Here is a 25,224-nt window from a genome sequence, read left to right as displayed (position 1 = left end):
CATTTGTGTTGTGCTGACTTTCACTTCCCAGAGCGCAAGGATACAGGATTCGCTGCTGATCTTTCCAAAGATTAGAGTCTGGTGAATCGTGAGTGTTGAAGGTCCAAGCCCGAATGCTGAACTTTCTCTCGATGTTACTGGTTGTAAAGGCCTTTCAGTGCACTGACATGGCACTAAGGGACAGAAGGAATGTGGGCGTGTCCCATTGTCTGCACTTTACTCCTCCTGGAATCTTGTGGCTATCAGTGAGCAAGGGCACATCTTCCATCTTGTGCTTCTTCAATGGCACCCTCACGTGGAAGCTGGCCCTCATCTCCTTCAGGTTACTGCCCCTGAAGCTCTTCTTCATCCAAGGAGCTCTCAGCCTCCCCTATGTGTCCCTTTGGCAAGGGATCCCCCCTTTGAAGCGCCAGGCTGTGAAGGATACAACAGGCCATGACTATGTGGCACACCCACTGTAGAGAGTACTGCAGAGGCCTACCCGAGTGGTCCAAACATTGGAAGTGCATCTTCAGGATGCCAATGGCCTGCTTCATGACGGAACTTATCTGCCACGTTGTATCTCTCCTCCGAGGCACTGTAAGGACAACACACGGGTGTCATGACCCATCGTTTGAGCTGGTAATGCTCATCCCCAAGCAGCCAACCCTGTAATCGCTGAGGACCATAGAATATGTGAGGCACCTGGGAGTGGCTCAGGATGTATGAGTAATGGAAACTCCCAGGATACATGCGTGATGTTCTTCTGATGATCGTACACCAGCCGAACATTAATGAACATCAAGCGCTGCTATCATGGAGCTCTCAAAGCCACATGTGTGCAATGGAACGTGCCCTGTAATTTAGGGAAGCCTAAGATAGCTGCAGACCCCAGAAATCTAGCAGCCTGGCTAGCTTCATCGAGTGTGAAATGCACATAAGGATGAGCCTTACTGTAGAGGGCATCTGCAACATCTTTCAAACATTTGTGTGTTGAGGACTGTGAGATGCCGCATAGGTCCACTGTAGATCCCTGGAATAATCCACAGGCAAAAAAAATTGAGCACAGCATCGATGTCCTCCCAGTCCATGGGGCATTAGACCTCTCTGCAGAATGCAGTAGATATGATCCACCTCTTCTCTTGACAAGCGCAGACATGCACGGCATTGTCTTTCGCTCATCTCCAGATAGGAAAGTCTTCTTCGGTAGACAGTTGGTCATGCGAGTCGCCTAAGTTGGATGAGTCTAACCCCTTCATCCTCTGGGTCTTACTGTGGCTCCCCTGCAGCATGGATCTCAGGCTGGGCCTCCTCTCAAAGCTGCACTAGGCGGTGCCGGGCCCTTTTCCTCAATCGGATCACTGCCATTAAGGCAGCAGCATTGAGTGCAGGCTTCATTATTCAATCCTCCTCTTCCCTGTGGACTAATAGATGCAACAGATTAAATAATACTGGGCAAATATAGTAGGCCTCCCACTCACAAACAGAAAACCACTGTCATGCCCTAAGGCTGCATCTACTCTACTAGCTTTTCATTAATACAGCCTTGTAGCTGAGGCGCAACTCTCAGATCTCGGTGACCAAGATGGCAGTCCTGATACTTGACATCTTTATCCCACAAAGCTTGGAAAAGGTTTTGACACATTCATGAAATGTACCACCTTATCAAATGCACTCCTACATTCTATGGTCTGGTATGCTAATTAAGCCCAACTTGAACTTCACCAATGGCAGGATGCCCTTTGGCCTATTATCCATGCCAACTGCAGAAAGCACATTAGAGGCCTTCACTGATGATCTGGCAGATATGCAGCAGCTGTTTCTCCTTAACGGATGCCTGCACTTCCCATTCGCACATAACATTCTGTTAATGTTCAAATGGAGCAACTGTGAAGCCAATGACTCCTGCAGTCTCTTGCTAAAGCGCATTAAAAGGCAGTGGCTCCAATTGCACCTTCTCAAGGAAGTCTTGCTCTTTTCTCTGCTCTAATTCTATTTCCATGTTGTGACTCTAAGCAGTTTGAGGGTGCCCCTTAAAAGGTCCCCTTAGTCCAGCTGTGGGCTCCTCCCACAGTCTCAGACCCCTCCCATGCAGATTCTTTTCCAGTTTCAATTTAAACTGTGCAAGAACTTTGGGGTTCAAGATGGTGGTGCTGCATTTTTACTTTGAGAACAGCTTCAACCCTCACCCTGTCAATGCACTGGTTCCTCCAATATTCCTGGAACCTCACAATGTGCAGGTAGACCTCCCCCCAGTTATTCTCCAGCCTCCCCCACTAGCCCTGGATCTCACTGGAATTGTGGTAAACATTCCAGACCTCCTCCTGATGTTCTCCCTTCTATTTTCCCTATTTAAAGGCTGCAGATGCAACCCCCCCCACAAACAATGACCATCCCATCTGCAGCCCAATAATAAGCCACACAAGCCCATCGCCACCAACTGTAAGACAATGAACATGCCCTACACACAGACATTGCCCCTCCCTGGAGTGGGACTACAACATGTAGACCATGCATAGCTCTCTAGCATGGCCTGCAAAGCCCCAGGACTGCCTTTAATCTCTCACGCCGACCTCTTGGCCTCAGACCAGGAACTATGAGCTCTCCTACTCCTTCATGACTGACCACAACACAGTCTGCCTTTCCCCAACACCCCAATGAGTCCCTGTGCAGCCCATCCCACTACTGCAATACTATCAATCCCCACATCCCTCTCCTCTCGTATTCTGGAGTTTGTGTGCATCCCCTCCCATTCATACAGTTCAATTCCCATCCACCCCATTCTGTGTCTGCATTCTAGTCTTCCATGTCAGGCTTCAGCTTCCCCACCCTCGGTCTTCTCTCTGCCTGCCATCCTTCCCCTCACCCCCCACCCACCCTCAACCCCACCATTCCCTATGTCTCTGTCATTCTTCCCCCCTACACTGCTCGCAAAGCTGGTTTCTGTTTGAGTGCAGCCCCGCCCAAGACCCACAGTCCTCCCAGAATATGGAGACGGCCACTGTGAGCAGACCAACTCTAAACCCCACCAGTGTGGTGTCATGCTGGCAGTGCTGAGAAACTGGAGAAGTGCTATTGAACGTTGCACTCACCCTCAAAGTCACGAGTGCAGTGAGGGCGGACAGCTGCACACCACATGTCCGATTGTGATTGGGACTGGTCTAATTTCCCACTGGTGTGGCACATAATTGGGGAGGGGAGGGGGGACACGATTCTGGCGAGTTGTGTTCTTAATAAGTATTCACGATGTGGTAATGCATGCAAATGACGTTTTGGGCATGGATCAGCAGGAAATCCGACCCGCTATCAGCCCGCCATGAAAGTGGTGTGGGGAAAATTCTGAATTAAATTTCTCACCAACACGATTCTGATTTTTGGCCTCTCTCCGAATTCTCCATTCCTGCCTGACACAAAACTCGCAACTGACAGGACCAGAAAATTCCACCCGTCGTCGCCAATTCTCCAGCTAAGTAAGCCCACCTCCTGTTTTATGATCTTACCTTTCTAACTGTCAACCCCTCAAGTCAACATGACCCCAATCTTTTAAGTGTAATTGTCTTCCAGCTGCTTTAGTTGCATTTATCCCATTTTCTACAGTTAAACTTTAATCTTCCCAGAATGAAATTTTTTTTTTGAAAAATACACTTTATTCATTAAATAGCTGAAAGAACATTACAAAACATTTCTAAATGGCCATCACAAGAAGTGCAATCATATTCAACTTTTACACATGGTTTACGAAGTGCTTCAATACAAATCAATGAATATTAGTCATTTCAATATGATCATTAGACAGTGCAATGGGATTGGAGTTATCGACATACATCATGTTGCACTCTGAGGTGCTTCAATACAATTATAGTACATTTATTGAGAGTCATACAGCCCAAAGGGTCTATAGGATTCCCAGCCCCTTGGTACACTATGGCAAAACAGTCCTAGACAGCGACCTTTCCCCATTGCGCCTTTGCAGTGGCTGCCCCAAGCTTTAGTGCATCCCGCAGCACGTAGTCCTGGACCTTGGAATGTGCCAGTCAGTCAAGGACAACTCTTTGCACTGAAAGATCAACGAGTTTCAGGCAGACCAAAGAGCGTCTTTCACTGAGTTGATGATCCTCCAGCTACAGCTGATGTTTGTCTCGGTGTCCCCCCGGGAACACCCTGTAGACAACAGAGTCCTGTGTCACAGCACTGCTTGGGATGAACCGCAATAGAAATCAATGCACCTCTCTCCAGACCTTCTTTACTAAGGCACATTCCACAAGGTGAACAATGGTCTTTTCCCCACCACAGCCACCTCGAGAGCAATGTGAGGCTCCTGGCATGTAGGAAGGATCTGACGGGAACAGCCTCTCTCACCACCAGCCAAGCTACATCTTGGTGCTTGTTGGGAAGTTCTGGTGATGAGGCATTCTGCCAAATGACTGACAGTCTGCTCGGGGAACCACCTGACAGGATCCACCCTCTCCTATTGCTATGAGCTATGAACTAGGTATTTATAACAAGATAAAAATGCAATGGTTCAAGAGCCATTTTCACTGTAGCGTAATTGTACCAAGTATACTGAAAATAAACCCTACAGTTAACACTGACTCCTTTTAACATGCATATTTAATAGTTCATCTGAGAAACTGGAAACAATAATATCTGGTTTTAACTTCTATAAGTCAAAACACCTTTTCAAACTGCCTCAGGGAGGAACAGGCTGATCAGAATTTTTTTAAATTCATTCATGGGATATGGGCTTCGCTGGCTAGGCCAGCATTTATTGCCCATCCCTAGTTGCCCTTGAGAAGGTGGTGGTTAGCTGCCTTCTTGAACTGCTGTAGTCCATGTAGGTACACCCACAGTACTGTTAGGAAGGGAGTTCCAGGATTTTGACCCAGTGAAGGAACAGCCATATATTTCCAAGTCAAGGGCGAGTGAGTTGGAGGGGAACTTCCAGATGGAGAAGTTCTCATTTATCTGCTGTCCTTGCCCTTCTAGGTGATAGTGGTTGTGGGTTTGGAAGGTGCTGTCTAAGGAGCCTTGGTGAATTCCTGCAGTGCATCTTGTAGATGGTACACACTGCTGCTACTGTGCGTCTGTGGTGGAGGGAGTGAATGTTTGTGGATGTGGTGCCAATCAAGCGGGGCTGCTTTGTCCTGGGCGGTGTCCAGCTTCTTCAGTGTTGTCGGAGCTGCCCTCATCCAGGCAAGTGGGGAGTATTCCATCACTTTCCTGACTTGTGCCTTGTAAATGGTGGACAGGCTTTGAGGAATCAAGAGGTGGGTTACTCATCGCATGATTCCTAACCTACGACCTGCTGTTGTAGGCACGGTATTTATACGGCTAGTCCAGTTCAGTTTCTGGTCAATGGTAACCCCCAGGATGTTGATAGTGGGGGATTCAGTGACAGTAATGCCATTGAACATCAAGGGACGATGGCTGGATTCTCTCTTGTTGATGATCATTGCCTGACACTTGTGTGGTGCAAATGTTACTTGCTACTTGTCAGCCCAAGCCCGGATATTTGTCCAGATCTTCCTGTATTTGGACGTGGACTGCTTCAGTTCCTGAGGAGTCGGAAATGGTGCTGAACATTGTGGAATCATCAGCGAACATCGCCACTTCTGACCTTATGATGGAAGGAAGGTCATTGATGAAGCAGTTGAAGATGGTTGGGCCGAGGACACTATACTGAGGAACTCCTGTAGTGATGTCCTGGAGCTGAGATGACTGACCTCCAGCAGCCACAACCATCTTTCTTTGTGCTAGGTATGGCTCCAAACAGCAGAGAGTTTTCTCCGACTCCCATTTACTAGAGTTTTGCTAGGGCTCCTCGATGCCACACTCGCTGCCTTGATGTCAAGGGCAGTCACTCTCACCTCGGGAGTTCAGCTCTTTTGTCCATGATTGAACCAAGGCCGCAATGAGGTCAGGAACTGAGTGGCTCTGGCGGAACCTAAACTAGACATCAGTGAGCAGGTTATTTCTAAGCAAGTGCCGCTTGATAGCACTGTTGATGACCCCTTCCATTACTTTACTAATGATCGAGTATATATTGACGGGGTGGTAATTGGCCGGGTTGGATTTGCTGTGTGTGTGTGTGTGTGTGTGTGTGTGTGTGTGTGTGTGTGTGTGTGTGTGTGTGTGTGTGTGTGTGTGTGTGTGTGTGTGTGTGTGTGTGTGTGTGTGTGTGTGTGTGTGTGTGTGTGTGTGTGTGTGTGTGTGTATACAGGACATACGTGGGAAATTTTCCAGGTAGATGCCAGTGTTGTAACTGTACTGGAACAGCTTGGCTAGGGGCGCGGCAAGTTCTGGAGCACAATCTTCACTACTATAGCTGGAATATTGTCAAGGCCAATAGCTTTTGCATTGTCCAGTGCCTTCAGCCGTTTCCTGATATCACTTGGAATGAATCGAATTGGTGAAGACTGGCATCGGTGATCCTGGGGACCTCCGGAGGAGGCCGAGATGGATCATCCACTTGGCACTTCTGGCTGAAGATTGTTGTGAACACCTTAGCCTTATCCTTTGCACTCCATCATTGAGGGCGAGGATATTTGTGGAGCCGCCTCCTCCTCCAACGAGTTGTTTAATTGTCCACCAGCATTCATGACTGGAAGTGGCAGGACTACCGAGTTTAGATTTGATCCGTTGCTTGTGGGATCGCTTAGCACTGTCTTTCACTTGCTGTTTGGCACACAAGTAGTCCTGGTTCACCTAACTTCACCAGGTTGACACCTCATTTTTAGGTATGCCTGGTGCTGCTCCTGGCGTGCCATACTGCACTCTTCATTGAACCAGGGTTGGTCCCCTGCCTTGATGGTAATGGGAGAAAGGGGGGATATGCCAGGCCATGAGGCTACAGCTTGTGTTCGAGTACAATTCTGCTGCTGCTAATGGCCCACAGCACCTCATGGACGCCCAGTCTGTTCGAAATCTATCCCATTCAGCACCGTGGTAGTGTCGCACAACACGATGGAGGGTATCCTCAATGTGAAGGCAGGACTTCATCTCCACAATGACTGTGCGGTGGTCACTCCTACCGATACTGTCATGGACAGATGCATTTGCTACAGGCAGGTTGGTGAGGATGAAGTCACGTATGTTTTTCCCTCTTGTTGGTTCCCTCACCACCTGCCACAGACCCAGTCTAGCAGCTATGTCATATAGGACTTGGCCCGCTCGGTCAGCAGTGGTGCTACCAAGCCGCTCTTGGTGATGGATATTGAAGTCCCCTACCCAGAGTATATTCTGCACCCTTGCCTCCCTCAATGCTTCCTCCAAGTGATGTTCAACATGGAGGAGACTGATTCATCAGCTGAGGGAGGGTGGTAGGTGGTAATCAACAGGAGGTTTCCTTGCCCACGTTTGACCTGATGTCATGAGACTTCATGGGGTTGGGAGTCGATGCTGAGGACTCCCAGGTCAACTCCCTCCTGACTGCATACCACTGTGCCACCACCTCTGCTAGGTCTGTCCTGCTGGTGGGACAGGACATACCCAGGGATGGCGATGGACGAGTCTGGGACATTATCTGTTAGGTATGATTACGTGAGGATGACTATGTCAGGCTGTCGCTTGATTAGTCTGTGAGACAGCTCTCCCAATTTTGTCACTAGCCCCCAGGTGTTAGTAAGCGGGACTTTGCAGGGTTGACAGGGCTGCGATTGCCAGTTGACTCTGGTGCCTAGGTGGATGCTGGGTGGTCCGTCTGGTTTCATTCCTTTCTTGTTCTTTGTAGCGGTTTGTTGCAACTGAGTGGCTTGCTGGGCCATTTCAGAGGTCATTTAAGAATCAACCACATTGCTGGAGGGTCTGGAGTCACATGTAGGCCAGAGCAGGTAAGGGCGACAGATTTCCTACCCTAAAGGACATCAGTGAACCAGATGGGTTTTTACAACAATCGGCAATGGTTTCATGGTCATCATTGGACTTTTAATTCCAGATTTTTTATTAAATTCAAATTCCACCATCTGCTGTGGTGGGATTCGAAGCTGGGTCCCCAGAGTATTACCTTGGGTCTCTGGATTACTGGTCCAGCGACAATATCCCTACAAGTTTATCCAAACCGCTGCCAACAAGACTTTCTGCTCCATTGTGATTGAACCAAGATCAGCATACACCATCAAATCTCTTTCAAAACGAGTTTCCACTTTCAAAAATTAAATCTTGAGATGTGGGCATCACTAGCAAGGTCGACATACTGAGCAGCTTACTCGGACACTTTAGTGGGCAGTTAAAGAGTTGAGAGCAGTGGGGCACCACCTGCACCAAACTTATCAATGCCGTTCCTATGAGAGCAAAAGTGATTCACCACTTGAACCATCAAAAGAGATGAGCTGGCTTCTTCAGAATTTAAGGCTTTGTTGGAGTTACATAACAGCCACCAATCTTAGAGAAGCTTTCCCAACAACAGAAGACCCCTCAAATCAATTTGATACAGCCAAAGCAGTTAAATTCTAATAGCTCCAGTATCTTTACGGCTGCAAACGTTGCACGACACTTTTGAACGTTCCATCGCAGAAAGCTCCCATTCAGTGACAGGTTTCTGAACACTCGTGCCCTGACCAAACATAATACCTTTCAAAATGCTTTCTCCGGACATAACCCAAAGTTTGGAGGCAATATTTAAATTTTTAAATGTCGAATGGACATAATATTATAAAATTGTACATGCCTGACATTACTCTTAACTGAAATTCTCACACTATTAATCATTCTATACAGCACTCAAGAGCAATATTTTTAAAGATAGATATTACATTACTAACTTCCCCCTCTCAATTAAGCACCCAACTACTGTGTCAGCAATAATGATCCAATTTTATTGTTATAGCATCACAAAGCTAGATTTAAATTACAAATATTGTCATCAACTACTTTTTTTAAAAATTGCTTGGTAGTAAAGAACTTGAATATTGCTGAAAACATAGGAACATAGGAGGAGTGGTCCATTCAGCCTGTCGAGCCTGCTCCACCATTCAATTAGATCGTGGCTAATCAAAGCCACTTTCCCGCACTATCCCAATATCCCTGGATATCATTAGTATCCAGAAATCTATTAATTTTGGTCTTGAACAGGCTCAATGATTGAGTTTCCACAGCCTTCTGGGTAGATACTGCAAAGATTCACCACCCTCTGAGTAAAGAAATTCCTCCTCATTTCAGTCTTAAACAGCCTGCCCCTTATTCTGAGACTGTGTCCTCTGCTTCTAGACTCACCAGCTAGGGGAAACATCCTATTTGCATCTACCCTGTCACGCCCAGTAAGAATGTTATAAGTTTTAACAAGATCATCTCTTATTCCCCCAACTCTAGAAAATACAGGCACAGTTTCCTCGATCTCTCCTCATAAGTCAATCCCATCATCCCAAGGATTAGTCTGGTGAACATCCGTTGCACTCCCTGTATGGCAAATATACCCTTCCTCAGACGAGATGATGAAAATTGTACATAATACTCCAGGTGCTAGGTACGTAAGCTGAACATCCCAAAGACTGGCAGGTTGCAATAAACAGCATGTCCTAACCACTGTTCACAATGGGCAGGGTACACACCATACCCAACCAGCCCGCGTTTGCAAAACTCAAAACAGCATGCAACTTTAGATGTGATTCTGCAATTGGACAACATTTGCTAAATAATCCTCAGTGTGCTAAGAATTACGCTGACAATCAATTTAAGATTGTCAGTCGGGCTCGCAGTGTGGCCAATTGCAGGTACTGGAAGCTACATATATACAGAGGGCCCTGTTCCTTGCAGACCCCAAAGAACATGTACACATATTTTGCCTGTTTCAGATAAACAAAATACATGACAACCATTCGCTGACTCATTCCTCAGGGTAATGCCATGACCAATCAGGGTCAAGCTGCCTGGCTTAAATTTCAAACAAAACTTGGCAGTTAAGTCACCAATCAGTACATTCTCTGTGGCAATGCCACTTGCCAACCAATCAGCACTGTCTTCACATACAGTATAAATTGTTTTCCCCTTAGATTGGTATTCTAGCAAAGTGTCCTGAAGAGTGCAAGACGAAGAGCTCAGACATCGCTTTTTTCAGCAATATTTAAGAAATACTCAGCCTTTGTTTTTTCTAACAAAGTGGATAACTTATTCCATCTGCCATGTTCTTGCCCATTCACTTAACCTGTCCAAACCCCCTTGAAGCCTCCTTGCATCCTCCTCACAAATTACATTCCTAGTTTTGTGCCATCAGCAAATTTGGAAATATTTTGGTCCCCACATCTAAATCATTTATTTGATTTGTGAACAGCTGTGGTCCCAGCACTGATCCTTGTGTACCACGAGTAACAGCCTGCCATCCTGAGAATGACCCCTTTATTCCTACTCTGTTTTCTGTCAGTTAACTAATGCTTAATCCATACCAGTATATTATCCCCAATCCCATGCACTTTAATTTTGTTTACTAACCTCCTGTGCGGTATCTTATCAAAAGCCTTCTGAAAATCCAAATATACCAGATCCACTGGTTCTCCTTTATCTATGCTACAAGAACATCCTCAATAAACTCCAACAGGCTTGTGTATGATTTCCCTTTCATAAATCCATGTTGACACTGTCCAATCGTATCATTTTCCAAGTGTCTAGTCCTTTGTAATAGTTTCTAACATTTTCTACAGGCCATCAGACTAACAGGTCTGTAGTTCTCAGTTTTCTCTCTCTCTCCCTTATTAAATACTTTCCAGACTGCAGGAACCTTTCCAGAATCTATAGAATTTTGAAGGATAACTACCAATGCATCCACTATCTCTATAACCACCTCCTTCAACATTCTAGGATGCAGCTCATCAGGTCCAGGGGATTTATCAACGTTCAATCCATTTAATTTTGAGTACTATAGCTTTATTAAATACTAATTTCTTTCAGTTCCTTAGTTTCACAAGCCCCTTGGTTTCTGGGAGATTTTCTGCATCTTTCTCCATGAAGACAGGTACAAAGTAATTGCTTAGCTTCTCCATTTCCCTATTCTCCACAATAAATTCTCCTGTTTCTGCCTGAAATGGACTCACATTTGTCCTTGTTAATATTTCCTTTTCACATAATTAAAGAAGCATTTACAGTCTGCCTTTATGTTTCACACTAGCTTTTCCCTTTCTCAGTTTCTTGGTCTTCCTTTGTTGAATTCTAAATTGGTTCCAATCCTTGAGTTTACCACTTTTTCTGGCAACCTTATAAGCCACTTCCTATGATGTAATGCAACCTTTAACTTCTTTTGTTAACCATGGTTGATTCACCTTTCCTGCTGAGTTTTTGTGTCTTAGAGGAATGTATATCTGTTGTAGGCCATGTAATACTTCTTTAAATACTAATCATTGCCAATCTACCATCAAATTTGTGTATTTTCACAATTCACAATAGCCAATTTGCCCCTTAAACCTGAACAAAAATTATGAAGGTACAAGACCCAAGTTTCAGAATGAACGATATCACTTTCAAACGTAATGTCAAATTTAATCATATTATGGTCACTACTTCCTGAATACTCCTTTTCAGCAAGGTTATTAATTAGCCCTTTCCCATTGCATAATACTAAATCTAAAAATGGTCCAATCCCCAGCTGGTTCTTCAATGTAGTGCACCAGAAACCCATCTCGTACACAACCCAGGAATTAATCTTCCACAGCATTAGTGCTAATTAGGTTCACCTAGTCTACAGGGAAATTGAAGTCACCCATTATTACTGTATTTCCCATTTATTTCACTATCCTCCACTCACTAATTTACTGAAAAAATAATCCTGCTTTTGTCAGGGGAATGCTGTAGCTCTGGTCATGAGTTCTATTCGCTGCAGTGCATAGATACTGTTAAAATATACTGTCTGTTGAGTAACTAGACTAGTTTCTGCAATTCCTGGCTCTCCTCCAACCCATTGTCTTAACACAGCTATGTCAATCCTCATTCAGAACACAAAGTTATTATATTTTACCTGTTACAGACAGGAGAGGGGCTAATTTAAACAGCCCTGATTTCTCCTCTCACCCGTCCATAAACAGAAAGGAGTTTTGATTTTCATTTCCCCCTTTATAAAACGGTGACATATTTCCCAACCTCTCAGTTTTGGTATGATCCAATTTCTATTAATAACCACACAGCCAACTCAAGATAGGGTGAACTCAGAGGGTTAGTTTATTTGAACACACTCAAAACGTGGGAGGTAGTGTCGCTGCCTAGCTTCCTGTGCATTCGTACAATAAACGAGGGATAAAGAAAGAAAGGTTTACAGGGCATAGACCACAGAATAAAGAACAGTGTACTCCAGAGGTCAGCAGGCTGTAAACTGATGCTGGAGAATATACTTTTCCAGTAGAGATGACTTCCACAATAAGAAATGCATGCAGGGATGAATGAGCATTGTAGGCGATGGTATAGGAGTTCAGGAATCCCAAAAGAAACAGGATAGATGGGGGCCAGGCATTTAAACCTGGACAGAACCCTTTTCTATGCTGCTGCTTGGTAGATGGGAGATGGCACACTGATTTGTAGCACAGCAAGACAGTATAACTGATTCTCCCAGATAGGGGGGTCATGTCACATGACTCCCACCTCTCCACTTTGGCAAGGGGTGTCTTTTGCATGGGTTCCTGAGATTGTTAATGTTCCAACCAATAAGAATTTGAAAGGAAGATTGCAGGGTCCTTTGTCCTAGCAGATGATTCAGCTCCGATTGGCCAGACTGGGCTTATGAAAGGGAGATGGCCTTTATATAATTTCCTTTGAATTTGCTCTCAGCAGTCCATGGGGGTCATTAGTGTCTCTTCAGAGATGATGAGGTACAAGTCTCTGCGATACCCGCTCTGACAGCTCTTTTGTGTCACAACCATACATAACTTCGGTCATTTTAAAAGGTCATTGCCCAGCTTTAAAATTTTAGGAATTAGACATGATGTCTCATGCAGACTATCATTACTGGCTTACTTAAAGTGGAATATTCTTCAAATCACAGAACACATAGGTACATGCCAAAAGACAACACCCATTACATCATTCTGCCACAATGTTTTTCTCTCCAGCTTTCTCTATCCCAACTTCAGCAGGCAGCAAGACGTGCTTGGATGCAGTTCCACTAAACTGTTAATATCTTACATGGTGACCAATCACGCTTTGACAAAGAGTGGCAGCAAGCTATGAGGCCCATCAAAGCCAGGCCATAGCCTGTCCTCACCCAACCTCAACATAGGTGTATTTTGCAGCAAGAGTCATTAGTTAACAATCAGGTGCAGAAAATCCTCCTGGAAGATTTTACTTTACTCCACACCCAATGGATGCTGAAGCCACTTGTACTATAGTCTCAGCTGAGATTAAAAACACAACACAGACCAAGGATCAAACCTGTGATCACCGTCGTCTGTACACCAGGGTAGGCATCTGCCTACTAACTCACAAAGAGAGTTAGGGAGTCCCAATATTTGACATTATTTACAATTATTTAATTGTTGTAACTACCACTTTCTTTCTGAATGCAGCAGTAATAAGTTTTTTTTAAGAGGACAGCTTTCATACAAACAACCTTTCTCATAAGCTTGAAGTTTATCAAAGTGGTTAAATCTTATGTATCTAGGCAGGGGAGATAACTGATGCTCAAGTTGCCTGAAATGCTAGTGAGCTGAGGAGATCACAGAATCAGATAGGCATGTTTAGATACTGACTGAAATGCTAGTAAGCTGCTTTACCAGGGTCTGTATCTCTCAGCTAATTGCCCTCTTTCTCTCTGACTTCACAATCTCGCCAGTTTTAATGGCAATATTTCGGCTGTCCTTGAGACTTAGCTGTTCTACCAGAGCATAAACAGATAGGGAAAAAGTAAAATCACAAGACATTACCAAACCCTGTTTATGCACTGGTAGAACAGCCACTCTCAAAACTGATTCAAATACAGGCCTGGTTTAGGGAGAAAAGTCACAGAAAAAGCACAAACAACAATCGTCAGTTGTGATTTCTATATGGTGGCCAAATTTGAGGCAAATCGATTTACACAAATGATTTTTTCACAGATGTACCTCCATTCAGCAGCTTTTATATTGATAAAAAAAATTTCAGTTACTTTCTACTACTCTATGGCATTGCTCACCCCCAGAGTTCACCAGCTGCAGCATGACTGCATCTCAGTATAACGCAGTCCGTATCACAGACCATGATCCGCCATAGCAAGTGCCATATGGTCTTCTGCCATAGCAAGTTCCTACAGAGTGAACATACAAAAAAATGCTGACAGGAAAAGACCTGCCATCGAGCATGTCCTATAGAATTGTGACACTTCACACCAAATCTGGGTATCCTGGAAGGGGTGAAAAAAGATATAAACCAAAGTTAATTAGGAAAAAGAAAACTGGGAAATTCCTCTCCAGCTTCATCAACACGCCAGCCCCCAAACCTTAGGCAGCTGAAACTAAACCAGAAGACCACTCTGGCCCCGAGTAACGTACAGTTACACCTCCTGTACAAAGCGATTTTCACCCTAGCCAGAAGACATTATCTTGACTCAATCCTTTTTTTAAATTAGGAAATAAGCTAACACAATTTAAAAAGAGTACACCATGAGAGACTTATGGAAACCTGCATTACTCATGTGCTTAGGAAACTGAGCTAATGAGGTGCGGCAAACACCTCTGAAGGCATGGTTTTGGAAAATGTTTCTATCTTTGCTTCAGGAATGTATCTGTTAATACATACCTGTATGCACCAAAATGTGTCAACTCCTCTTAATTCAAAGGCATTCAATTCAACTTAACTGACAATTCATTTTTGTTTAACACAACCCCATTTCAGTGTTATTTATGTCGCTTAATTCAAACTAATTTGCATTTTGTGCAAAGATTCTACAAATTTGCCCAAAGTAGTCTGCACCATAGATTTAGTTGGCACTAAAATACTAAACAGTTTTGCTGAAAAGAGAGGCACGTTGTTGAAGTTTTTCATCTTGCACTCATCAGCAGAAACACAAGAATGCCAAATTTCAAACAGTCACAACAATTTATACTACAGGAGAAAGGGGCACTGATTGGTTGGCAAGTTGATTCTGATTGTTTGAGGCATTCCAGGGTAATTTGAGGTAGACTGGGCACTTATCAGGTCCAGAAGCGGTGGCCTTTGGTCCGTTCATGAGTATGCACAATCCATAGAGCAATAATCTGATCAGGGTAGCCATTATCCCACTTTGACGCCTTATTTCAGCATTAAACATGCATGATGAGTAAATGATGAGATTGCTGATAAGGCCGATCTTGTAGCATGGGGAACTATAGAAATTTCTAACCCAGAAACAGATTTGTATAAATGTAGCACACAGTTAGCCACTCTATGTGATAGACTAGATATGATTTTATATTCTATGAGACTGCTGCAAGCTCCAAGCTCCAACACAGATACCGAAAAGTTTATTTTGAAACTTCTATTATCACTAAGATTTGCTACCAAGGAGACCCAAGGGAAAAAAAAACAGCCATTCCCAGCTGGTGGCAGTAGGAAATTTGATAAGTTTATATTCAAACTTCACTGTTGAAGAGACACACACGTCAGGAACAGTGTTTACATACTATGAAGACAGCTGAATGTAAAAAGTCTTGCCTTTCATGATCTGAGGCCATCCCAAAGCAGTTTACAGCCAATGAAGCACTTTTGAAGTATAGTCATTGTTGTAATGTAGGCAACGTGGCAATCAATTTGTTCAAAGCAAGCTCATAAAGCCAGCAATGCAAAAATAACCAGATAATCCATTTCATCACATTTCATTGGACTAGGCACCAAGGAGAACTCTCCAGTTCTTCTCTGAAGTGGTATCATGGCATCTGCTATGCTCAACTGAGAAGGCTGACATGATCTCATTCAAAGTGCAATACTTCTGACAGTGCTGTACTCCTTCAGAACTGCACTGGAGTGTCAGCATAGACTTTGTGCTCAAATCTCTAGAGTGGGACTTGAGCCCTCAAATTTCTGACTCCAAGGAGAGTGCTATCACTGAGCCATAGCTGGGTTAATGTTCAGGGTGTAAATCTTTTCCAGACCTACAGAGTCAAAACAGCACTAGCCAATACCAGGGAGCAAAAGGGAGAAACAAGCAAGCTCAACATTAAGTACATTGACAGCTTTCAGAGGCAAGCAGATAACTGGTTGAACTGTAAATAAATTGTGATTTCGAGGAAGCAGGAATGGGCTATAGAAGCTGGCTGAAATTTTACAGCAATAGAAACCACAAGTACTGGAAATCCAAAGCAAAAACAGAAAATGCTGGAAATACATAAGAGTCTTGCTGGTAAGTCTGTCACAGCTTAACACTGTCAAAACAGTTTTTTCCCCAAACACTTCTTATTTTGAGGTCACTGGCGGTAGCAATGTTCCTTTTCCAACTTGAATCTTATTTAAATAATAGCACTTTAAATAAGGTGAGATGACCTTGGGTTGCTAGATTAACAGATTGTTCAGCTGCAAGCATTGCAGGAAAACACAGGCATCTACCTGACAATGTACTGTCCACAAAAAGCAGCACAAATCCAGTCCAGCCAATTACCACTCCATCAGTCCACTCTCAATCAAAGTGATGGAAGGTGTCATCGACAGTGCTATCAATCAGCCCTTACTCACCAATAACCTGCTCAAAGTTCAGTTTGGGTTCTGCAATGGTCACTCAGCTCCTGGTCTCTTTGCAGCCTTGGTCCAAACATGGACAAAAGAGCTGAATTCAAGAGTTGAGCTTTTTTTTTCATTCGTTCATGGGATGGGGATGTCGCTGGCTAGGTCAGTATTTATTGCCCATCACTAATTGCCCTTGAGAAGGTGGTGGTGAGCTGCTTTCTTGAACCACTGCAGTCCATCTGCTGCAGATACATCCACAGTGCTGTTGGGGGGGTTCCAAGACTTTGACCCAGCGACAGTGAAGGAACAGCGATATATTTCCAAGTCAGAATAGTGTGGGGCTTGGAGGGGATCTTCCAGGTGGTAGTGTTCCTATGTAACTGCTGCCCTTGTCCTTCTAGATGGTACTGGTTGTGGGTTTGGAAGGTGCTGTCTAAGGAGTCTTGGTGAGTTCATGCAGTGCATTTTGTCAGTGGTACACATCGCTGCCACTTTGCATTGGTAGTGGAAGGAGTGACTGGTTGTGGATGGGTGCGAATCAAGAGGGCTGCTTTATCCTGGACGGTGTCAAGCTTTTTGAGTGTTGTTTGAGCTGCACTCATACAGGCAAGTGGACAGAGATCAGGTGAAATTCTGTTCTCTAGCTGGAGTCATAGCCAGCACAAAGGAAGATGTTTGTTAGAAGCCAATCATCTCAGCTTTAGGAGCTCCTCAAAATGGCAAACTACACCGAACACTCCTGAAGTGTTTCATCAATAACCTCCCCTTCATCCTAAAGGTCAGAAATGGGGATGTTCACCTATGATTGCACAATATTCAGCTCAAATTGCAATTCCTCATATAATGAAGCAGTCTGGGCCAAAGTGCAGCAAGACAAAGAGAATCCAAACATCCTTCCATCACAGTGACATTATCTTCACCAAATCCTCCATCAACATCCTGGAAGTCACTACTGACCAGAAGCTCACTGGACCAGCTGCATTACTGCCATTATACTAGATCAGGTCAGAACCTGGGTAATCTGTGGTGAGTGAGTAACCTCCTAACTGTCATAGTCTCTCCACCATCTACAAAACACAAATCAGGAGTGTGATGGGTCCAGCTACAACAAGAAGCTCAACACCATCCTGGAAAATGCAGTACAATTGTTTAGCACTTAACCAGCATCTATTCCCTCCAGCATCGCTCCGGTATGTACTATCCACAGGATGCAAAACAACAATGCATCAGCACCTCCTAAAACCATGACCTCTACCACTAAACAGATCAAGGGCTGTAGGCACATGGGAATGTCACTACCTACAAGTTTCCCTCCAAGTCTGAATTATCCAGTCTTGGAACTATAATCAATATTCCTCCATTGTTGCTGGCTCAAAATCCTGGAAACTCTTCCTTAACACCACCATGCGTGTACCTACATGATGTAGACTGCAGCAGCTTAAGGCAGTGGCTCACCACCATGTTCTCAAAGGGCAACTCAGGGGGCCAATAAATGCTGGGCTTGCCAGCAATATCCATATGCAAAGAATGTTTTTTTAAACAAAACTTGAGAATGCAATAAAAAGAAACATGCTGCTGAAGCTTTTCATTTTGCACTCATCAGGGCAGATGTAAAAATACAACATTTCAGAGGGAGAAATAACTTATACTGCATGAGAAAAGGGCGTGATTGGTCAAGGCATCGCCATGGAGAATGCACCAGAGTACTGTCACCCGGGTTTTTGTTTAGCTTAAAAAAAGATGCAATGCCTAGACATGTTCCTTTTGGCTGCAGAGGACAGGCCCTTGCATATGAATATATGTAGCTTCTAGCAAGCGTATAAGCCACATTGCAAGCCTGACTGATAATCTTAAATTGGTTGTTAGTGTCATTCTTGGCACACTCGGCAAAGAATGACTAAAAGACTAACAAGGAGGGAAAAATTAGAGTATGAGAGAAAACTAGCCAGAAATATAAAAAGATAGTAAGAATTTTTATAAATACTTAAAAAAGAAAAGAGTTAACAAAATGACTGTTGGTCCTATAGAATTCGAGTCTGGAAAATTGATAATGGTAAACAAGATGGCAGATGAATTGAACAGGTATGTTGCCTCAGTTTTCACTACAGAGGATACAAGTAACATCCCAGAAGCAACTATAAACCAGGAAATGGAAGTGGGGAAGGAAGTCAGGAAATTACGGGTCACCAGAGAAGTGGTACTGAGTAAATAGTTGGAACTGTGGGCTGACAAGAGCCCAGGTCCTGATGGATTTCCAGAAGGCATTTGATAAAGTGCCACATCAAAGGTTACTGCAGAAAATAAAAGCTCATGGTATAGGAGGTAACATGTTGGCATGGATAGAAGATTGGCTGGCTAACAGGAGGCAGAGAGTAGGCATAAATGGGTCTTTTTCAGGATGGCGATATATAACGAGTGGCATGCCACAGAGATCAGTGCTGGGACCCCAACCGTTTAAAATTTATATAAATGACTTGGATGAAGGGATTGAAGGGATGGTTGCCTAAATTGCTAATGACAGAAAGATAGCTAAAGAAAGTAAGTTGTGAAGAGGACATAAGGAGGCTATAAACAGATATTGATAGGTTAAGTGAGTGGGCAAAGATGGAGTTTAACGTGGGAAAATGTGAAATTGTCTATTTTGGCAGGAAGAATAAAAGAGAAACATACCATCTAAATGGTGAGAGATTGCAAAGCTCTGAGGTGCAGTGATCTGGGTGTCCTCATGCATGAATCACAAAAGGCTAGTATAGAAGTACAGCAAATAATTCTGAAAGCTAATAAGATATAATTTATTGCAAGGGGAATTGAATACAAAAGAAGGTTCTGCTTCAGTTGTGCAGGGAATTGGTGAGACCACATTTGGAGTACTGTGTACAATATTGGTCACCTTATTTAAGGAAGGATGTAAATGAATTGGAAGGTCAGGGAAGGTTTACCAGACTAATACTTGGAAGGGGTGAGCTGTCTTATGAGGAAAGGTTGGACAGACTATACTTGTATGCGCTGGAGTTTAGAAGAATAAGAGGCAGCTTGGTTGAAACATATAAGATTCTGAGGGGTCTTAACAGGGTGGATGTGGAGAGGATGTTTCCTCTAGTGAGGGAATCTAGAACTAAGGGTCACTGTTTAAAAATAAGAGGTTGCCCATTTAAAACAGAGATGAGGTGAAATTTTTTTCTCTGTTGGTCATGAGTCTTTGGAACTCTCTTCCTCAAAAGGTGGTGGAAGCAGATTCTTTGAACATTTTTAAGACAGAGGTGGATAGATTCTTGGTAAGCAAGGGGGTGAGAGGTTATCGGCAGTAGGTGGGATGCAGATTTCAGGTTACTATCAGATCAGCCATGATCTTATTAAATGGCAAAGCAGGCTCGAGGGGCTGAATGGCCTACTGCTCCTTGCTCGTATGTTCAGTAAGTGCTGCCAATCATGTCTCTTTTTTCAACTAAACTTAAACAGAACTTAAGTGATAATCCTACCGCCATTTTTTCTAGTTGGCAGTCAAATAATCCAGTTAATAGGTATGGATAACAAGTATAATTTTTTTTGAATTGTGATCAACAGTACACTGCTGGCACTGAACAGGCAGGCACAGAAAGACACAAGAAAAATCACTGTTAAGCAAAGGTCATCCATTACCTGTCTCATCCGAACATCCAATTGTATTATGCAAACCAAACATTTTAGCCTGCATTACTTTGTTTACTGCATTATCATCGTTGACCTTTCTACATTGTTCCCACTCTATCACATCATCCTCTCACATTATCTACTTCAGTAGGTCTGCAGCTTGTGTACTTCTACAGATACCTGACCCAACAAAGTCAACCCACCTCAAACTATCGCTGGTCCTTTAACCCACATTCGCCCCAGAAGTCACACAAACATCCATCCTTGCCTTCCTCTCCCTCCATCAAATGTTCCGCTTTGCAGACATCATCTGCATACACAGTTGTACTAACAACAAACTCTTATTATTCAGCTATCTTGTTTGATTCCATGACAATCAACACTGTCAGACATTAGGTTAAACCATTTCAAGAGACTGTTTCCTTGCCATAAACTCAATCTTCCTCCCTTGTTTTCCAAGTTGCATGCAAACTCCAGATTCTCCTTGGCCACAAAGCCTATATTCTATTCATTACCATGATTCCTAACTTCCATTTCTGCTCATCTCCACCTCTACTTTATTCAGACTTATGTCTTTATCACCTATTGGCTGAACCTATCTTAAAAGTGGTATATAAATATACGATTGTGTTGTCCTATATTCTTGGCACACTCAAGTAACCTGTGTTTAAATTATCAATACCATTTTATATTGTTTTCATGCTATTTCATCCAGAATATCACTGCAGAATCATTAGGAAAATTCACATTGGAAAAACTGGAACAAATATTGTGGCACAAAATACTATACCATAGTATGTTTTTTGTCCAAATACGGATGTTAAAATTCTTTTTAAACATTAATGTAGTTGCTGGCAAATTTTCTGTGCAAAATGATATTGATCAGTGACAATTCTACTGGTCCCGTGGTTCCCAGAACAGAGGGGGCCAAAATAAACAGCAAAATCATGGAAACACCCTAGGTACACAGCACTGACTTAGACGTACACCACCTTTCTAATAATACTGAGCCAAAATCTTGATATCCCCACCTAACACCATCGCCCCAAGGACTGCAGCAGTTGAAGAACATAGACAATCATGACCTTCACAGGGCAACGAGACACAGGCAATAAAAATAGCTTGGTTCGCGTCATCCAATGCCCCCCAAAGACAAATTCTAAAAAGACAAACTAGGAATCTGCAAATTTTTAAAAAGGTCCGAATAATTGCTTTGAAGAACATATGTAGATACAAACACGTCATTTTACTGAAGTCATTGAAAGGACACATGAAATGCAACCAGTGTCTAAGGGAAAATTCAGTCCCTCCACACAATGCACCAAAATTTTCACATAACGCATGGAAATAGTAATGAAAATAGTGTGCCAAGAGCTACAGAAAATACAAAGGAAAACTCTGCGATTTTAACACAATTCCCTTTAAATAAAAAAAACTTATAAAGCGACTGACACATGCGCAGTAGCATCCGGCCGGCATATTTTGCTTTTTTTTTTAAAAAAAAAAGCAGCAAGAAAGAATTTTATATTTTGCAGGGGCGGGGGGTTTAAAATAAAAGGGGTCGAATTTTTTATTTTAAAAAGAAAATAGAGAGAGAGGGAGGACGAGGTTTGAACTTCAGGTCACTTAGAGGAGGTGGAGGTCGAGAGAGTGTCAGGCCCCAAGCTGCTCGGAGGGTAGGAGACTTACCTTTTTTTTTGGGGGAGGGGGAAAGAGAGAAAATAAAAGGATAATGTCGTCGATGTGAGAACTTACAGAACTCGGCGATGTAATAGGACACGGCGTAATTCTCCTCGCACCAGTCCAAAGTGGAGGTGGGCTCTCCCCAGAAGCCTGGCCGGTCATGGACGGGCGCCATGTTTGAAGGAAGAGGAGGAGGAGGAGGAGAGGCGGCGGGACCAGGCCCCGTCACCATGGCAACCCTCCCCTGCCGGCAGCTCCAGCCCAATCTCAATCTCAGCCCTTTGCCTGACTTTGATCTTCAGACATTCCCTATCCTACTCTTCTCACTGAAGTGCTTTCTCTCGCTAAGGCATTTCTTCCTTATCGAATCGAAAGAATCCAAACAAAAAAAAAAACACAAAAATAATTTTCACAGTTTAAAACCTGACCTCCACTTCAGTGATGAAGAATAGATTGGAGAAGTTGGGTCTGTCTTCCCTGGGGGGCGGGCGGGGAAGAAGGCTGAGAGAGAGAGAGGGAGGGAGAGGAGATTTTTACTTAGTTCTGTTGAAGGGTCATTCGGACTCGAAACATTAACTGTGTTCCTCTCCGCAGTTGCTGCCAGACCTGCTGAGTCTTTCCAGGTGTTTTTGTTTTGGATTTCCAGCATCCGCAGTTTTTTTTTTTTGCTTCAATGATTTGTTAGAGGTATTCGAAATCACGAGGGGGGGGGGCGGTCTGGATAGAGTAGGCTGGGAGAAACTGCTCCCACTCGTGAACGGGTCGGGAGCGAGAGGGCATAGACTTTAAGTAATGAGCATAAAAAGTGATATGAGGAAAAACTTCATGCAGCAAGGGGGTTAGGGTCTGGAATGCACTGCCTGAGAGTCTGGTGGAGCCAGGTTTAACTGAAGCATTCAAAAGAGAATTGCTGTTATCTGAAAAGGGAGAATGTGCAGGGTCACAGGGAGAAGGCAGGGGAATGGCAATAGGTGAGTTCCTCATCTGGAGAGCCAGTGCCGACACAATGGGCCAAATGGCCTCCTCCTGCACCATAACAATCCTTTCTGTTAAATCCTCTCTCCAAAAAATTCAAAAGAATGAGATTCTACATTTACAACAGTTATGTTTCATTGTCAGTAATTAACCATTATTATTGCCTTTCACCACACCCAAACCTCAGCCACTCCATTCCATTACTCATATTCATACTCTTTCATTTAATGTTTCTTTCCTCAAGCATTTATTTGTGAAACTGGGATGAAGGATTGGATTAAAAGAAAGCAAAAGAAGAAATAATTTCCCTCATTTAAAACTTTAAATCTCCCTGAAAAATTCAAAAACATCAGGACATAAGAAATAGGAGCTGGAGTAAAAAAATGTGGCCTCTTGAACTTACTCCATCATTCAATACATTATGGCTGATTTTCTGCCTCAACTCTATTTTCACATCTACTGCCCATAAACTCCCTGAGAGACCAAAGCCTGTCTATCTCAAATCTTAAAGTCAACAATGGAGCATCCACAACACTCTGGGGTAGATAGTTAAACCAATTAAACACTTTTGGGCTGTAGTCATTTCTATAATGTGGGAAATGTGACAGCTCATTTGAGGTAAGCAGGCTCCCACAAACAGCAATGTGATGATGGCTAGATAAACCATTTTCTTAATGATATTCTTCTTCTTATCGTGTCCACGGACAGTCTATACATGGCCCAGCCAGTACTGGACACATTTTTGCGCCTTGTTGTTGAATTCAGCAGGATCTGCAACAGTGCAGGGTTCCTCTAGCGATAGGCATTGCAGGCGATGTTGCATAGTCTCTGGCTCAGTTCCACATTCACACGTTGTCGGGCTGGTTGTATATCCCCATTTGCTTAGTGACACCTTTGAACGACCTACACTAGTCCTAAGTCTGTTAAGGCACTTCTAGGTTGCCCAGTTAATTATTATCCCAGTTAATGATATTGATTGGGGGATAAATATTGACCAGGTGGCAGCCTTCCATCTTATAAATTATGGTTTGCACTGTGGTGGTTAACTCTGTTGAGGTATGTGAAAAGAAAAAGATTGGTGAAGATAAATATAGGTCCCTTACAGTCAGAAACAGGGGAATTTATAATAGGGAACAAAGAAATGGCTGACCAACTAAAGAAATACTTTGGCTCTGTCTTCACAAAGGAGGACACTAATAACATACCAGAAATGTTGGGGAACACAGAGTTTATTGAGAGGGAGGAACTGAAAGAAATCAGTATTAGTAGGGAAATGGTATTGGGGAAATTGATGGGATTGAAGGCCAATAAATCCCCGGGGCCTCATTATTTACATCCCAGGGTACTTTAGGAAGTGCCCCTAGAAATAGTGGATGAAATAGTGGTGGTCATCTTCCGAGATTCTATAGACTCTGGAACAATTCCTACAGATTGGAGGGTAGCTAAAGTAACCCCACTATTTAAAAAGGGAGGCAGAGAGAAAACAGGGAATTATAGACCGGTCAGCCTGACGTCAGTAGTGGGGAAAATTCTAGAGTCCGTTATAAAAGATTTAAGAGCTGAGCACGTGGAAAACAGTGGCGGAACTGGACAGAGTCAGCATGGATTTATGAAAGGGAAATCATGCTTGACAAATCTACTGGAATTTTTCGAGGATGTAACTAGTAGAGTTGATGAGGGGGAGCCAGTGGATGTGGTTTATTTGGACTTTCAGAAGGCTTTCGACAAAGTCCCACATAAGAGATTGGTGTGTAAAATTAAAGCGTATGGGATTAGGGGTAGTGTACTGAGATGGATAGAAAACTGGTTGGCAGACAGGAAATAAAGAGTAGGAATAAACAGGTCTTTTTCCGAATGGTAGGCAGTGACTAGTGGGGTACCGCAGGGATCGGTGCAGGGACCCCAGTTATTCACAATATATATTAATGATTTGGATGAGGGAATTAAATGTAATATCTCCAAATTTGCAGATGACACAAAGCTGGGTGGGAGGGTGAGCTGTGAGGAGGATGCAGAGATGCTGCAGTTTGATTTGGACAAGCTGAGTGAGTGGGCAAATGCATGGCAGATGCAATATAATGTGGATAAATGAGAGGTTATCCATTTTGGTAGCAAAAACAGGAAGCAGATTATTATTTGAATGGCTATAAATTGAGAGAGGGGAATGTACAACCAGACCTGGGTGTCCTTGTACAACAGTCACTGATGGTAAGCATGCAGGCGGTAAAGAAGGCAAATGGTATGTTAGCCTTCATAGCCAAGGATTCAAGTACAGGAATAGGAATGTCTTGCTGCAATTGTACAGGGACTTGGTGAGACCACACCTGGAATATTGTGTGCAGTTTTGGTCTCCTTATCTGCGGAAGGATGTACTTG

At 43.5% G+C, this 25,224-nt stretch overlaps 1 protein-coding gene across 1 annotated transcript in view; it reads right to left on the bottom strand.

The window, feature by feature from the left end:
* acer3 (alkaline ceramidase 3) overlaps nt 1–22,093 on the bottom strand; it is a 207,849-nt gene extending 185,756 nt beyond the window's left edge. The window contains exon 1 of the mRNA XM_041199204.1: nt 21,946–22,093. Coding sequence (XP_041055138.1) covers nt 21,946–22,048 — 103 coding nt within the window. The 5' untranslated portion in view covers nt 22,049–22,093. The remainder of the gene's footprint in view (nt 1–21,945) is intronic.
* Between the last annotated feature and the right edge of the window lie 3,131 nt (nt 22,094–25,224).

This window comes from Carcharodon carcharias, chromosome 11 (assembly GCF_017639515.1).
Source record: "Carcharodon carcharias isolate sCarCar2 chromosome 11, sCarCar2.pri, whole genome shotgun sequence".
NCBI classification, from domain to species: domain Eukaryota; kingdom Metazoa; phylum Chordata; class Chondrichthyes; order Lamniformes; family Lamnidae; genus Carcharodon; species Carcharodon carcharias.
Note: the sequence above shows the minus strand (reverse complement) of the source record. Positions and strands in the feature narration are given on the sequence as shown.